The sequence below is a fragment of the Pteronotus mesoamericanus genome, unplaced genomic scaffold (genome assembly GCF_021234165.1).
Source record: "Pteronotus mesoamericanus isolate MK-2021 breed Mesoamerican mustached bat unplaced genomic scaffold, CSHL_Meso_final contig_182, whole genome shotgun sequence".
Lineage (NCBI taxonomy): Eukaryota > Metazoa > Chordata > Mammalia > Chiroptera > Mormoopidae > Pteronotus > Pteronotus mesoamericanus.
In genome coordinates, this window is record NW_026555078.1 from 18923975 (window position 1) to 18942188 (window position 18214).

Here is an 18214-nt window from a genome sequence, read left to right on the forward strand (position 1 = left end):
AGGGAGAGAAACACAGATTGGCTGCTCTTGCACACACCCAACCGGGAACCTGGTCTGCAACCCTGGTGCGTATCCTGACCAGAAATTGAACCAACAACATTTTGGTTTGCAGGACGATGCCCAACCCTCTGAGCCACACCAGTCAGGGCATGAAAATGATTTTTAAATGACAGTAATAGTCTCCTCATATAAATGAACCCCAAACTTAATTCTTTCTTATGCATAAATTTGTGGTGTTTCTTTTTCCCCCCATTATTTTTCTCTATTTCTAATTCTTTCTTTGGAATAAATCATGAAAGCAAAATTACTGACTCAAAGTCTACAAACTTTTTCTAATCATTGATTATTGATACATATTGGTTTAGTGACTTCACAAATAAAAGGCTAGATTAATCTTTACCAAGTCTGTAGATGAAATGTTCATTTGTTATTTTAATATTTTTTTTAACTAATAGGAAATATATATACAGTTCTCACTACTGGCCATCTAGATTTCCTGCTTGAAATTTTAAAATGTCTCATTAAGATGTTCATAATTTTCTTAAATGATCTGTAAGTAATCTGCATATTATAAATGTATCAGTCTTTTGCCTGTAATAATGGTTGTAAACAGTTTTCCTATTTAGATTGGTCATTTATGTTATTATTTTCTGAATTACTACCTGAATTCAAAGCCTCTTATACTGAAGACTAAACAGCACTTCCCCCTTTTCCAGAACATGAGATTGTAAAATAGGACTTTCTCACCCTACAAAAATCCCTAATCAGCTTTCCTGTGCTAAAGGCTCTAAAAGAAAAGAGCCCTGATTCAGAACAGAAGAGCAAGTGTTTGCTTTAAACCCTGAACTACCCAGCCCAGGAATACAGGCAGGGATAAGTATTAACTGCCTTTTCTGTTTTCTACCTTTTGAAGAAACAAAATGGAGTCACTCTAGTCAAGCTGCTAAATTACTAAAATCAAGTAGGTTGAGGCATAACAATTCTATTCTTGTTTTAATAAGCCTGGGAACTTAAACTTTTGAACCTTCTAGTTCTGCATCAATGCCTGGATATACATCAAACCTTCGAGTAACCCTCTGATTAGTCCCTGAAAGACTAAGGAAAGAATGTTCATGTAACCAGATCACCTGACATCCATTATCCAGACCACTCCAGGTGACTCCAGGTCATCTACAGCAGTGATTTTTAACTTTTTTCATCTCATGGCACACACAAACTAATTACTGAAATTCTGTGACACACCAAAAAAAATGTACTTTTTGCCAATCACACAAAAAAGTATGATTTTGATACACTCACACTGGACACCTACTGTTATGTTGGCTGTTGTCTTTTTTTTTTTAATAGTCTAAGGAAAAAGAGGTCACTGTTCCTGACTAAAAAGTCAGGTATTGATTGCATGTTTTAAAAATTCTTGTGGCACACCAGTTGAAAATCACTGATCTAGGGGCTTATCATCTCAGACTAATCCAGAAGCTAAGAATGATTCTTCTTAAGAATGTACTTTTTACTCTAAGAACCCTTAGCTTTTCTTTCTTCTTTGGAACATTGAGTATTACCTAGTTATGTTTCTGGTGTCTGTGTAATTTATTTCCACTTTACCATTTATTTCTAGCCAAAGCATCTTGATTCTTTACAATTGGCTGATACTTTTTAAGGCTTGGTTTTTTAGCTTCTCATGCTTCTTACAGATGTTGCACAACCAACCACTGACACAACAAACCATAAGGACTTATTTCCGCAAAGGTTCTGGCAAGTTTCTGAATTTTTGACTCAAAAGCTCCTTTTATTTCATACTGGGAGTCAAAACAAGTCAAACAACTTCTTTCTATAGAACTTGCTATGCTTGCTAAGACTTGAACATTAAAAAGCCAAACAGAACAACATAAATAAACGAGTAAATGTGGAAGTCTGGCGAAATATGAACCTTTTAGATGGTCTAATATGAAACATAACTAAAAGAAACACAAAACTGACCAAAAAATACGAGGTCTGTCCGTAAAATGTCCAGCCATCATTAATATATCGAGAATGGTTTGCACCACATTTATGTAACCTGGCAGCCAAGCAGTGTACTGGAATGCGCATGCGTGAACAATGACTTCATGGTACTAGTCAGTGGGGGTGATAGATACTATTGAGCATGTATACTGTGTGGCTATTGTATTCAAAATGACTGAGCAAGTAGAACGATGAATCTGCATCAAATTTGGCATTGAGCTTGAACATTACTCCATGAAAACTACTCGGATGATACAGAAGGCCGCAGCTATGGGCAACTGGGCGATCGGCAGCTTCATTATGACCACATACCCGCTCATGCGTCACGTGTCATGCAGAGTTTTTTGTGAAACATCAAATCACCCAGATGACTCAACCCCCCTACAGCCCAGATTTGGCGCCGTGCAACTTCTGGCTTTTCCCAAAACTACAATCACCTTTGAAAGGGAAGAGGTTTCAGACCGTTGATGAGATTCAGGAAAATACGATGGGGTAGCTAATGGCAATTGGGAGAACTGTGTGAGGTCCCAAGGTGCCTACTTGGAAGGAGACTGAAGCATCATTGTCCAATGTACAATGTTTCTTGTACGTTCTTCAATAAATGTCTATTTTTCCTATTACATGGCTGGACACCTTCTGGACAGACCTTGTATATCAAGATAGGTTCTAGGTAAAAAGGAGTAAAAGCTCATTTCACCTACCAAATGCAACTATAAAAGCTTGATAGAATGCATGCAGCCTAGTAATGAGAACTCTGAAAAGTAAAGAGAGATAGGTGTGCTGGAGAATTAAAAGTACCAGGGAACCGACAGTGAGTTTAAGTGATCACTGTTTTTCCTCTAGCACTACCCTCCTCCAACGGAATGCAATACATCCTGAGTGGGCACTGGTTAGCAAGGCAACGAGGACAACTGCAGAAGCCCTCTAGTTCTGGCTAGAGAGCAGGAGGGAAAGAGGTCTCCACATAGTAAACAAAGATGGCAAAATCTCAGCTTGTTTTTTCCATTTTCTCCATTCTTTAATATTCAGCCCCCAAATAATCCAGGAGCCTAAAGTTTAGAAGGCGGGGAAGTTTCCCATCAGATTGGAGAAGCTGTAGTTTCCTAAGAGTAAGGCAAGGGGCCCTTGATGTATTTCTGTCCTCCCCCTCCTTGGTCCTGGCGCTGGAAAAATAAAGCCCAGCTTTCCAAAACAGGGAAACCGAAAGGAACCAGAAAATAGCAGGGAGGTCACAGAAAGGAAGCAGCTCAGGAAAGCAATGTCTTAAAAGCTGTCATCCACCGGTGGGCCCGTCTCCAAGATGTGCAGGTGGGGATATGACACTAAACACTCTATAGAAGTAGCACAGAATCCAGATAAAAGTCACAATGTGAGTCCAATAAATCAGAGAAATGAAAGTGGCAGGTAAACTTATATGCAGACAATATATATGTATGGTAAAAAAAAATCAAGTATTTAAGATATGAGCACATTTAAACAGAGGGAGTAGAATGATTCTTACATGGGTTCACATCATTTGCTCTTTGGTTTTCTAAGTGCTGATGACTTCCTGTCATCATCATACGCACATTTCCTCTTCAATCCTCTCCATATGTTAATGTCAGGCTGCAGATGATCACTACTTAGGTTAACACTTCCACCCACTCAAATGTTCAACAAGGTTAAATTGTATAATTTTAGAGTTTATGAACATTGAAAAGGTATTTGATCTTATTAGTAATCACCTAAATGCAAATTAAGGCATTTTGCTTTGCCTATAAGAATTGGCACAGATTTTTTAAAAAACTCAATGCTGGTGAAGGTGGGTAAGACAAGAGTCTCATTAAGTACATTAAGTACAAATTAAGAGTATCATTTAGAAAAGGTAATTTTGCATACAAAGATATGTAGATAATTTGCCCCCAAAATTCCATGTCTATAATTTTACCCTAAGAAACAATCTCAAAAATTGAAAAAACTCTATGCACAATGACATTTTTTTTTTTTAGAATATTGAAAAACTGCAAACAGCTTAAATGTCCATCATGAGGGAAATCAGGGGAAGTACATTACAATGAACTCATTGAGTTAAATACTATGTAGTCATCAGACATATTTTCTAAGTATTTATAATATAGAAAAATGCTTATGCCAAAGTAAAAGTGAAGAAAGTACACATACTAATTATATTTTATTTTATCCATGTTAAAAAAATGTATACAACCCTGACTGGTGTGGCTCAGTGGGTTGGGTGTCATCCTGAAACTGAAAGGTCGCGGGTTTGATTCCTGGTCAGGGAAGATGCCTGTGTTGTAAGCCAGGTACCTGGTTGGGGGTGTACAAGAGGCAGCTGATTGATGTTTCTCTTGCATGTTGATGTTTCTCTCCCTTTCATTCTCCCTCCCTTCCCCTCTCTCTAAAAACAAATCAAATCAAATCTTCAAACACACACACACACACACACAACACACACACACACAGAAATAAGTATTATAAGGAAATAGACAGACTTTGATATTTGGAAAGTTAATATTTATTTACTTGAGAATGACCCGAAAGGTTTATGACTTATAATAATTGGTCATTTTTTTTTTTTTGAAGCAGGAACCTGAAACGTGTGCCAGGTGGCTGTAATTCAGGAGTGAGTCACTTGGCTAGCGGGGTAGGGGCTGGGAAAGTTGGCCTGTGTCTTTCCTGCACAACCTCCCCTGCCGTATTTCCCTAGGAAAGAATTAGTGTTACTGTAGATGTGGTGAGGAAATGGATGGTCACCAATTTAGAAGTGGAAATGTAGCCAATCACCAATGAATTTAAATCCGCATCTGAAGGTGGCTTTATTGTTTTGTGCTCAAGTATGAAGATATAAATTTTTAAATTTATATTTTATAGAGACAGCTATATCCTGTAACACTATCTGTGAATGATGGAATCCCAAAGATCTTAGGATATTATCTCTTTGGAATGTCATACATATACCACAAATCAAAATGTTAAAACCATTTAGATTGTGATACAGTTTGAAAACATTTGTTTTCCATTTATGCCTTTTTGTATTTTTCAGATATTATACAATGAGAGGGAGAAAACTAAAAATTAACTTAGTTCTAGAATATAAGACCTTTTTCTTTTACTATATCAAGTAAGGGATATGATAGAAAAACCCAATCATAAAAAGAACATGGTGGAACCCTGGCTTGTGTGGCTCAGTGGGTTGAGCATTGTCCCGCAAACTGAAAGGCTGCTGGTTCGATTCCGGGTCAGGGCACGTGCCTGGTTGCAGGCCAGGTCTCCAGTTGGGGGTGTGCAAGAGGCACATCGATGTTTCTCTTCCTCTTCCTCTCTTTCTCCCTCCCTTCCCCTCTCTCTAAAAATAAATAAATAAAATCTTAAAAATAACACGGTAGAAAGCAAAGCTTCTTTCATGCTTGCTTACCTTATAGCACCTATATTTATACAGAGCCACCAGGAGAATAGTCATGACAACAATGACGCTGATCATGATAGCAGCATTCAGAATCGAGTGCAAGGCTCTCTGGCCCACAGTTTCGGTGTCTTCTGTGAATGGAGTATAAATCCTGCAATAAAACAAAGTACAAAAGCCCCAGGTAAGTGTTAATAGCTGGATATCCCAAATCATACTCTCTCCAATACAAGTTTTGTTTCTTTGATTCAACTGATATCTTATGTCATTTCTGTCCATCTTATCAATCTAGCCAAGAATTTTTAACTTAAGAAAAATAGCTAGTGTCTAAAATAAGTGCTTCAAAATTAAAGTAGGTATCTAAAATATGGAGAGTTGTGAGCCAGGCAACGGCTCCATCTAGTGGATACTACATACTGAAACAATTATCTCATTAAATATTCTTTCTCCACTGATTATTAGTGATTTCCAAAAGAACCAGACTCTGCCAGGTAAACTATCTAGGCTGCGATTGTCAGAGGATCGTAATATGGCTTATAATTATCTTTCATTTTTAGGGTGACTGCAACTGGTATCTTGAGATAATGTCACATATCTACCCTCCCCTTATTTCTCATTCACATAAAAACACTTTCATTCTTGGTGCCAATGTTCCCAGCTAAAAGACTTAATTTCTGACTCCCTTACAGTCAGGGGTGTCCATTAGACTAAGTAATGGCCAATGAGTTACGTATAAACAAATGTACTCTGTAAAACTTCTAAGGAAGGAAGTTAATTCTGCTGAGAGAGATGTGTTATCTGGCATTCAGAACCCCATGCAGTTTCTCAGCCACTTGCCACTTTCAAATTCTAAAATCCACTTAAAACTTGTTTGAGCCTCACTAGAGTCCCAGAGACAGAACTAGGTGACACATGAATCAAGGCACCTTTCTTAGAGGCAAGGGCTGACAACAGCAGCACCAGAGAATCTACACGACAGTCCCCCAAGAGCCTAGAGAGTGCCGGCTTGTATCAATTCTTCATCCTTTCATTTAACAACTCTTTTTACTGAGCATTTATTACATACCTCGTCCTGGAAACAAAGTGCTCTGATAAGACATGCAGCACAGAGAGAAACCAGGTATTAAATAAATAAGGTAAGTTAAAATACATTTGCATATTGTTACAAGTGAAAAAGAACAAGTTTCTATGAGAAAGAATACCAGAAAGTACCTAATTTTGTTAGGAGGATCAGAGAAGTTATCTTTGGCCTTAACATTTAAGTCAAGATGAGAAGGATGATAGGAATTAGTCCACCTAAATTAGAAAAGAAAAGAACATTCCAGGCAAAGAACAATGGGCCAAATGGCCCAGAGATGGGAAAGGTTACTATTCAATGCTTTACCTGCTCAGTTACAAATAAATTCAGCCCTATCTTAGTGACACCACACAGGAAATACAATTCTATAGCTTTCATTCTCTCTCTCCTTAAAGCAAATGCATTGTGTAACACTCCTAAGGAAGGAGTTAATTCTGCTTTTGGCCCCTACTCCATCCTGCTTCCTGCTGTCTCAGTGAAGGCTGGGGCTCCAGCAACCATGATAACCTGGAGTATAGAAGCTAAGGTAGAAAGAAGGAGCCTGAGTCCTTGATGAATGTGAAGCCGCTCTACCAATCTGGACTGACTACCTCTGCGCTTCTCTGTGGGCGAGAGATAAAACATGCACATTATTTAAACCAGTTGTTTTGATTTTAGAGATTCAGTCAGTGAACTTTCTGCAAAGACCTAGAGAGTAAATATTTTAAGTTTTGTGGGTGATATGCTCTCTGTTGAAAACAGTCAACTCTGCCATTATCATATAAAAGCAGCAGAGACAATATACAAAAGAATGGACATGGCTGTATTACAATAAAGCTTTATTTACAAAAATAGGTGACAGGTAGATCTGACCTGTGGGCTATGGCTTGCTAACCCCTGTTCTGTAATATGTAGCCAAACTAACTCTAACTTATACAGAGAGTATTCCTCAAACTCTTTTGGCTATTACCTCTATTATCGGTCTGGCACTCATTGTCTAAGTCTTTCTTCCAAAGATTAACAGCTTGGCTTTCAGAACCCCATGCAGTTTCTCAGCCACTTGCCACTTTCAAATTCTAAAATCCACTTAAAACTTGTTTGAGCCTCACTAGAGTCCCAGAGACAGAACTAGGTGACACATGAATCAAGGCACCTTTCTTAGAGGCAAGGGCTGACAACAGCAGCACCAGAGAATCTACACGACAGTCCCCCAAGAGCCTAGAGAGTGCCGGCTTGTATCAATTCTTCATCCTTTCATTTAACAACTCTTTTTACTGAGCATTTATTACATACCTCGTCCTGGAAACAAAGTGCTCTGATAAGACATGCAGCACAGAGAGAAACCAGGTATTAAATAAATAAGGTAAATTAAAATACATTTGCATATTGTTACAAGTGAAAAAGAACAAGTTTCCATGAGAAAGAATACCAGAAAGTACCTAGTTTTGTTAGGAGGATCAGAGAAGTTATCTTTGGCCTTAACATTTAAGTCAAGATGAGAAGGATGATAGGAATTAGTCCACCTAAATTAGAAAAGAAAAGAACATTCCAGGCAAAGAACAATGGGCCAAATGGCTCTGAGATGGGAAAGGTTACTATTCAATGCTTTACCTGCTCAGTTACAAATAAATTCAGCCCTATCTTAGTGACACCACACAGGAAATACAATTCTATAGCTTTCATTTTCTCTACTCAAAGCATCAAGTAATAAATAATCCCTCGCTCTCTCAACTGCTCTGGCTAAAAGAACTCCCTAGCCTTCATGCCCCTTCAGTGCAGAGGCCTTCAAGGTAATGATGACATGCTATAAAGGAAAGCTACACTGGCCTTGAGAATAATAAAACAAAACACTCATACATACAACTGCCCATCATTCCGGGTATAAAAGCTGACTGATTTGATGGTAGCCACCACTACCACCATACAGAGAGTCACGGGGACAAAGAGCATGATCACATGTTTGGCGCCATATTTCAGTGTCAGCTCCTCATCTTCTTCTTCATCTTGTTCCACCACCTGCAGTGCGTTACCCTGGGGTCCTCCATTAGATAATGGCTCAGGGTTGCCCCGCCTCCGCCTTTCACTGCCGTGCTCATGCCGTTCTTTACCATCATTCTAAAAGCACAAGAAAAACTTTTTCAGTAAGTCAGGCTCTTAGTAGAATCAAGGAATTCTGTATCAAAAACATAAAATGTAACAATCGACCTGAGATTAACAATAGGCTCATTATTACTTCAGTTCTAAAACTTGAGGTAAGAAAGAACCAATTTACAATATGTGTGCAGTCAAGAAGTCTAGATTATTCACCAGATTCACTTTTGGAACCCAGATCCTCCCTTTCCCCTAGGTCTTGGCCTTCCCTACTCGCTCCTTCCATCTCCAACCTAATACAACTCTGCTCATCCTTTGAGGTTTGGCTTAAAACGGACACCTGAATGTAAACTTGATTTGCTGCAGCTTCAAGCAGAGTAATCTCAGCTTTTCCAAGTTTGTGAGGTGCCTTCTACCTGTGGTTTTATACCAGGTACACAAGGAACTATCTCACCTTCATTATTAATAAGATTTAAAATCCTGCAGTGATGTACAAGGGATCTCTTTGTAATTATCTCTTACAATTGTATGTAAATCTACAATTATTGCAAGTATTCAATTTTAAAAAATCTTTACAGTGAGAATTAAGCCTTAAACAATTATGATATCCCTGCCCCATTCCCACTGTGCCCTGTACACAGTCAGGGGACAATAATACTTGATGAATGATGGAATGAAAGAAGAAGCTTTCTTAGATTCTTAATCCAAACTTAGACCCTTAATCCAAACACCACTTTATTACCTTTATCCTCACCCTGAGTTTCTTCTTTCCTATTCTTAAAGTTCAATTTCCTTCTTGGTATCACTATTCCTATCTAAAACTCAGTGTTTGTAAAGGATAAAACGAATCCTAAGAGCACTAACAATACCAATAAAAATGACAGATAACAGAAAAGGTAACAGGTACTCCTCTGCCTCTTCACTGGTAACAGAATAGGTTGACAGTCACTGTTGCTGAGCAGATGTAATCAGCTTGGTTAAGAGAGGGTTCTCTTAGGAAGATCATGTGAGAACATGCCATTCTTGTACCTCATTTTTGGCTATAGATATAACTCAGTATTACTATAGAGTATTACTATTATTCATTAAAAATACATTACACTTCATAATAACTTAAAGTTATTACAAGGTACCAAGGGTTGATATGTGCTTTACATTTAATTCTCACAGCCACCCCATCATCATCACTTTACAGGTAAGGAAACAGCAACAGCCAGTGTTACAGAGTGGGTTTGAACCCAGATGTGCCTGACCACAGAAATCAAGTTCTTAACCACCTCAATTTTCTGTTCACAAGGCAACATGAGAGCTCTGCAGACTGTGTGAGCTGAGTCCTCTTTTACTTTACTTTCAACATATTCACCCCGCAGGTTATTTATGAAAATTCTATATTCCAGGCACTCTTCTATGGCGATACAGAAATTAAATACGACCTAGATGCATTCTTAAAAAGTTCGTAAATTAATCCTGACCAGTGTGGCTCAGCTGGTTGAGTGCTGTCCAGCAAAGCAAAAGGCTGCCGGTTTGATTCCCGGTAAGGACACATGCCTGGGTTGCAGGCCAGACCTTGGCTGGGGTGTGTGTGTGAGGCAACTGGTTGATGTTTCTCTCACACATCGATATTTGTCTCCCTCTTTCTCCCTATCTTCCCCTTTCTCTAAAAATAAATAAATAAAATCTTAAGAAGAGAAGTTCATAAGTTAGTTTTAATATAGAATAATTATATTAGAGACATGAATAAAGTGCTACAGGACTGTAATTCTATGTGGTCAAGACAAGCAACATAAAAGATATGATTTTTGAGCAGAACCTTCAAGAGTGACTGTGAGGTAAATGGGCCCCAGGCAGAGACAACAGGAGCTGAGGCAGACAAATGCAAGTGATGCAGAGCAAAGCAGTGACTCACTAACCCTGAGGTGACCGGAGGACAGGGACTTTCAGCGCCGATGGAAGGAAAGAAGGTTAGAAACATGTTGTAAAGAACCTGTAAAGAACCTTTCTATTGCCTGCAGAAAGGACTTTAGACTTTGTTCTGCGGGCAATAGAAAGTCATAAAAAAAAGTCAAGTCTGAGGAAGTGGCACATCGAATATTTCATTTGTGAGAAACTTGACGGAGTGGGGATGGAAAACAGGAGATATGTAAGACATATTTCAGAAGCAGAAGTGACAGGGCTCTGTGAATAGTCAGGAAGGAGGCAAGGATGACTCTGTAGGTTTCTAGCATGAGCAACTAGGAAGGTGGCAATGACATTGATTGAGATTAGGAACACAACGAAATGAGCTGGCTGAAGGAGAGGAGAGATGTTTTAGTTGGAGAGATAGGAGAATGCGAAATACCTTCAACCAGGCAAGAAAGTCCTAAGGCAGTTAATAAGAATTTCAAACTCAGAAGAGAGTCGGGGGAAGTCATTAGTCTCTATAGCGATGGAAGTGGATATAACCTCAGACAGAGAGTACAGATGGAAAATAAGAATGGTATGAACTTGTTGGTCATTAATGCAAAACACCAACTGTAGAAGGAAAACTACTGAGATGATACATGACAGACAAGGAAGAAGTGTTAATAACCTCGAAGCATAAGCAGCAGGTGATAGGAGAAAATCCAACAGAAGAGATTAAGGGGAGAGGAAAGAAAACCCAGAAATCAATGTATATCAAGCCAAAGAATAAGCACATTTCAAAAAGATGTCATCAACTGTTCGGCGGAACAGAGTCGAAAAGCCACTGCACTTGGCAGAAGGAAGTTCACCAACCTCTTCATACAAGTAACAGTGAAGAGGGAAGTCAGATCATAAATTGTAATAGACTGAGGAATGAATAAGAATTGAGAAATTAAAGGCAATCATTCTTTGATGGAAAAAATACGACAACAAAAAACATTTAAATTTGAAATAATTATTTTAGGGATGAGAGATTTGAGCATACTTGTCAGGTCAAAGTAGAGAGTCAGGATTTTGAGGAAGAGATTGCCAATACAAGACAGGGAGATGATAACTAATGAAACAGGGCAGGGGACAAATGGAGGGGAATAAAGGAAGAGTTGGCTTTACAAGGCACTGGTGCCCTCCAACTCAGCCTGGAGGTCAGGAAGTAACTCTTCAAATTCATGGACAAAATATTTACCTTGAGAGGGACACTCGAACCCTATGAGGAATGGAAAGGATACAAATCCAAAGGACGTAAGGTAGAAATATATGCACCACTTACCAGGAAACATAATTTTTGCTGAGCCCAAGTCACTAGAGTGGCCAAAGTTCAGCAGGAAAGAAATGATTGAGAGGAAGGTGGGGTCTGAAGAGCAGAGACATGGTGTGACAGATAGCAGCGGGGGAGGCGAGTTGAGGGAATTCACACTTCTATTTTCTAAGCCATATGCTGAGGATGTTATGTTTGTGACTAATGTTCAGCAATACAATTATGACCAACCTGATGGGTCAATTAATGCACAAAATCAACTAAAATACAAGTAAGAATAACTTTCTTTATATGGTATTTGATAACTTACAAAGCACTGTCATAACTCAATCATTATTTTCACATGTTGAGAGGTTTTGGTAGGTGAACACCAAAGCAATTTGTCCAAAACCTCACACCAGAAAAGAGCAGAAGAAGCAGGGGTCAAACTTAAGTTTCTTCCTTCAAAATTTGTATTCTTTCTATGGCATACGGCTGCCCCACTAGGCTACATGAAAGATTTAAATGAGTAAGTCTAGCATGAAAGAGGCAATCACAACATGCTCAATCACATCACTCAACTGGATGTTCTGGTTTGTAATGAACATTAGCCAACCGCACCCTGTCCCACCCTGAAGCTAACGTGGGAAACTAGAGTACTGTTTAACACAGACACAGACACACAGACACAGACACACACACATACCCCCCCCCACCCCTTTCCTCTTTATAGTACTTTGGATACTATTTTTAAAACTGACTATATTTTAATGTCTTTTTTAAAAGTATGATTTATTTATTTACTTATTTATCCTCACTCAAGGACATGCCCACTGACTTTAGAGAGGTAGGGGGAAGAGAGAGAGAGAGAAAAACAGAGAAATACTGATGTGAGAGAGACACATCGATTAGTGGCCTTGGGCATATGAGGACCGAACCTGCAACCTAGGCTTGTACCCTGACTAGGAATTTAACGCCTTTTGGTCCACAGGACGATGCTCTAACCAACTGAGCCACACTGGCCAGGGCACAACTTATTTATTTAAACAGGGAAAACATTCACATGATTCTAAAACCTGAGCATAAAAAAAACTATACAGAAAAAATCTCTTACTTCAACTACCTACTTAGTTTTCTAATCTTCCAGGTTACCACTGTCATTGTTCTCTGCAAATTCTATCAGTTTCCTCATGTATACATAAGCAAACAGAAATACTCATTCCCCCTTACTGTGATAAGTGCATTGTCCTGCACTTTGCGTTCTTTGCCTAACCACGTATCTTCGAAATTTTTAAAATACATCAGGACACAAAGTCCATCCTTACTCTTAAAAATTTTTTTAATCAGCTATACAGCCAGTGTATGATATACCATTAATTTATTAGGCCAATCCCTTAATGGCTGACGTTTAACTTGCTTTGAACTTTTTGCCACTACAAACACTGACGCAATTGGAATGCCCCCTATTAAGTTACTTCATATGTGTGGGGGCATATCTGTAGAATAAATTCCCTGAAGTAAAATTGCTGGGTCAAAGTACACATTCAGTTGAGATACTGACATATCACCCTCTCTATGGGCTGTACTAGTTTAAAGATTCAGCAACACAGAAGAGTACCTATTTCAACAAGCCCTTGTCGAAACAACAAGCTATGAAATGCTTGAATTTTTACCAACCTGAAAGGTGAAATATGGGCTCTCCATGTAATTTTAACATCTGTTTCTCTTATTATTAGGTAAGATGAGCATTTTTTCTATGAATTCAGTATTCATTCCTTTGCCATTTTTCCATTTAGCTCATGGTACTTTTTTTAGTTACTAGATATAATTCCTATACTTATTAAGAACCAGTGAATGCCAGCTGTGTAGTAGATGCCAACAATATAGTAGTCAACAAGACAGATGAGGTTTTTGCTCTCATGAACTGATTTCAAGCAGAGAGAGGCAAATTATAAACAAGATAACTACAAAGTGAAATAGTACTATAGCAGAGTGATGTAATAAAGAACACATGGGATATTTTTTCAAGGAAGTGACATTTGAGCTGAGACCTGAAGGATAAAGATGTGAAAGGCTTACTGTATAATAAAGGATTAACTCAGCAGGTCAGGAGTGTCCAGGCCCTGCACATGACAAAGATCTGGCCTTGTTCCTGGGAGGTAACCTCTAAGCCTTCGGAATATCCTGCCTATTAAAAGTATTTCTATTTACATGATGCCTTGGACCACATTGTTAACAATGTGATCTATGGTGGGGATCTTGGACTATATGGTATCTGCTTGACTTTGGGAGGGGCTGCAGGACCATGGTCAGCCATGTCTACATGACCAACCCACAACAAAACTCCTGGACACCAAAGCTCAAGTGCACCCCTGGTTGGCAACACTCCATGCATGTTGTCACACACTGTTCCTGGGAGAATTAAGCACTGTTCCCATGACTCTACTGGGAGAGGACAACTAGAAGCCTGTGTCTGGACCCTGCTATACATGCCTTTTTCTGTTGCTAATTTTAATCTACATCTTTTCACTGTAATAAACTGGAAGAGTGAGTATAACAGCTTTTCTGAGTTTTGTGAATCACTCTAGGTAATCACTGAACATGAGCATAATCAGGGGGAATCCCAAATGTATCTGTACACTGAAAACTACAAAATACTGCTAAGAAAAAAATTAAAGACCAAAAGCAAAAAAAGACATGAGACAACATCAAACTTCAAAATTTCTGTGCATCAAAGAAACAATCAACAGAGTGAAAAGTCAGCCATGGAATGGGAAAAAAAATATTTGCACATCATAAGGGGTTAATATCCAAAATATATATAAAGAACTGCTACAACTCAACAACAAAAAAACCAACCTAATTTTAAAATGAGCAAAGGGTCCTGGCTGGTGTGGCCTGGTTCGATTCCCGTTCAGGGCACATGCCTGACTTGCGGGCCAGGCCCCCAGTTGCGGGCATGAGAGAGGCAACCAATCAATGCATCTCTTGAACATTTATGTTTCTCTCCCTCTCTTTCTCCTCCCTTCCCCCACTTTCTAAATAAATAGATAAAATCTTTAAAATGAGCAAAGGACTAATAATAGACATTTCTCCAAATACATAGAAGTGGCCAATAAGCATATGAAAAGATGCTCAACATTACTAATCATTACAGAAATGTGTATCAAACCACAATGAAATACCATCTTACACCCATAAGAATGGCTACTATCAAAAAACTAGAAAACAATAAGTGTTAGTGAGGATGCAGAAAAACTGGTACCCTTGTGCACTGCTGTTCCAACTACAAATGGTGTGGCTGCTATAAAAAACAGCACGACATTCCCTCAGAAAGCTAAAAAAAAATAATTATATGATTTTGCAACCCCACTCCTGGTATATATCCATAAGAACTAAAAGCAGTGTCTCAAAGAGGTATCTGCACACCTGTGGAACACCTGCAGCATTCTTTGCAAGAACCTAGAGGTAGAAGCAACTCAAATGTCCATTGACATACGGATAAAGAAAATGTGGTATACATGAATAAGGAATATCATTCATCCTTAAAAGAGAAGGAAATCTTGTCACATACTAAAACATGAATCTGAATGACAGTATACTAAGTGCAATATGCAAGTCATAAAAAAGATAAATACTGTAGATTCTACTTATATAAAGCATTTAAAGTAGTACAACGCAAAAAAAACAAAAACAAACAAAAAGAACAGAAAGTCTAATTGTGGTTGCCAGGGTCCGTGGAGGAAGGGAAAATGGGGAGCTATTCAATGGGTATACTGTGTTAGTTTTGCAAGTTGGAAAACGTTCTCAAGATCTGTTGCACCACAATGTGATTACAGTGTACTGAACTGCACACTTAAAAATGGTTAAGATGGTAAATTTTAAATGTTGTTATATGTTATTTACCACAATTTAAAAAATTTTTTAAAAGAAGACCCAAATAAATGTGGAAATGCACTGTGTTCATGGATTAAAAGACTCAGTACTATTAAGGTTTCAATTCCACCACCCCACCCCACTTCCAACTGATCTATAGATTCGATGTAAACTCAATCTAAACTAGCAGACTTTTTTGTAGAAATGTTGATAAAATTCATATGGGAAAACAAAGTACTAAGACCTCTAAAACAACTTTGAAAGTTGGAAAACTAACACTACCTTATTTCAAGATTATACAATTATAGTGATCAAGAAAATATAGTATTAGTACAAAGACAGACATAAACGAATGGAACTGAACAGAGAGCCTAGGAACAGACGGACACATATATGGACAACTGATTTTGCCAAAGGTACAAAGGCAATACAGTGGAGAAAGGACAGTCTTTTCAACAATGATGATGAAACAACTGGATATCCAAATCAAGAAAAATGAACTTTGATCCATATCTCATACCATATACAAAAAATTACATTCACTAAGCAGACCTAAATGTAAACCTTAAAATTATAAATTTTCTAGAAGAAAATATAGGAAAAAATTCTTGAGAACCTGAGTTAGGCAACAATTTCTTAGATATGTCACAAAATCTTTTTTTTAATTCCACAAAAGAAAAAAATTGATAAAAGGGATGGATAGAGTGATGACTCAGCATTATTTTTAAGGCTAATTTTAAAAACTTTTTTATTATGGAAAAAGTTGAGATAAATACTGTCAGAAGTGTATAATGAAGCCCCATGGGTTCACTCTTGATGTTGTACATTCTATGGGTTTTGAAAAACGTGTAACAACATATATACATCACAACACCATTTAAAACAGTTTCACTGACCTAAAGATCCTCTGTTCTCTGCCTATTTATCCCTCCCTTCCCCCTTTACCCTGCAACCACTGATCTTTTTACTACCTCCATAGTTTTACCATTACCGGCTATTTTTAAGGTTCAGAAAAAACAGTTTTGTGGCCATTACAAATAATTTCATTTCAGTGGCAGAGGGAAGGATTACTCACTATATAAATGTAAGTTCACGAAGGGCGGGGTCCTACAGGAAGTGGTATGTGCAAAGTGAGTTTCTATGAAGCCAGATTCCCCAGAACTCCTGCACCATTAAGTCAGAGGCTTCATTTTCATTTTCTCCCTTCCTTTACTTCAGAACATGATGCAAGTACAGGTCCAGCCACCCAAGGCATGTGGACCCTCAAGCAGGGAGAGTATTTCTCAAGCAGCAAAAATTGCACGTTATTTTTCATACACTGAAGTGCCTGCCTGTTTTTTTTTTAACCTCGTTTTCTGCCTGCCATTTTAATGTTTTATTTCTATAAATAAAAGAAATGTTATAAAGTTTCTAAAAATGTTTACGTTATAAACTTCTGTTTATAACATAGAAAGTGTTCTCTGCCCCACAACATGAATATAGTGAGCAATCTGATGTACCTTTAGATTTTTTCAAAGCCTTATTCTGCAATTTCCTTTTGTTACTTAATTTATCAGATGCTAGTACATATAAATATACTTCAAACTTAAATATTATAATAGCAGTATAATACTAATGATAATTATAAAAATTGCTGAGACTTATTGACCATGTATGTGCAAGCGCCATGCAATGTTCTTGAGATGAGTTCTCATTTAACCCTATGACTCCGAATTTATTAATATTGTAAACTTCATTTAACAGATAAAGAAACTGAAGTTTAAAAGAGGCAGGATAATTTGCCAAAGATCACAGAGCTAGGAAGTCCTACAGCAGAGACTCTAATTCAGACAGTTTAGTCATTAGAGCCTACTATTAGCCATAACCTTAAATCAGTGGTCCCCAACCTTTTCGGCACCACTGACCAGGTTGGTGGAAGATGGTGGGGTGGGAGGTAGTGAGGAGCTCAGTTGAGCTTTGCTTGCCTCACTGTAGAATTGGGGTGGGGTGGGGGATGAGCTCAGGTGAGCTTTGCTTGTGGCCGCTTCCTAACAGGCTCAGGACGGCTACCTGTCGGGGACCCCTGCCTTAAGTTACTGACTGTGTGAACTACAAGTAACATGAGATGGAGGTTATCTTCAAATTCTCACTATTACAAATAATGCTTCAATAAATATTATTTTCTATATTTCTTGGCACTTTAATGGTAATATTTCTATAGGATAAAAGTCTAGAAGTGAAAATGCTAGCTCAAAGGTATATGCATTTTTAGATTTAATTGTCAAATTATCTCCAAGAGGCATGTGTATTTGCAGACTCAACTGACCCCAATACAAATTCAACTCCCATGAAGAGCACATGAGAAGGCTTATTTTCTCCACACCCTTATTAGCAATGGATATCAATTCTTGCTCATTGATGGGAGAAAAATGAAAAGTTTTCATTTCTTTATCTGATTAGTAGTAAGGTTGATCAACTAGTCTTTTCATATATTTACTGCCAGTTTTATTTCTTCTTCTGCCATAAATATTACTTGTATCCTTCGGTAATGTTGTTACTGGGTTACTCTTGTTCCTTCTGACTTCATAAGAATTCTCTATTATAAAGATACATCTGTCATTATGCATTATAAGCC

The 18214-nt window shown here is 38.1% G+C and overlaps 1 protein-coding gene across 3 annotated transcripts in view; it reads right to left on the minus strand.

The window, feature by feature from the left end:
- PSEN1 (presenilin 1) overlaps nucleotides 1–18214 on the minus strand; it is a 56516-nt gene that overhangs the window by 24347 nt on the left and 13955 nt on the right. For 2 of the 3 annotated variants that reach the window (XM_054567325.1, XM_054567324.1), the window contains exons 4-5: nucleotides 8320–8573; nucleotides 5414–5555 (exon numbers count right to left, since the gene is read on the minus strand). In XM_054567325.1, the coding sequence (XP_054423300.1) occupies nucleotides 5414–5555; nucleotides 8320–8573 (396 nt within the window). Of the gene's footprint in view, nucleotides 1–5413; nucleotides 5556–6613; nucleotides 6698–7897; nucleotides 7982–8319; nucleotides 8574–18214 lie in introns of all 3 variants that reach the window. The other variant, XM_054567323.1, reaches the window with a different exon arrangement.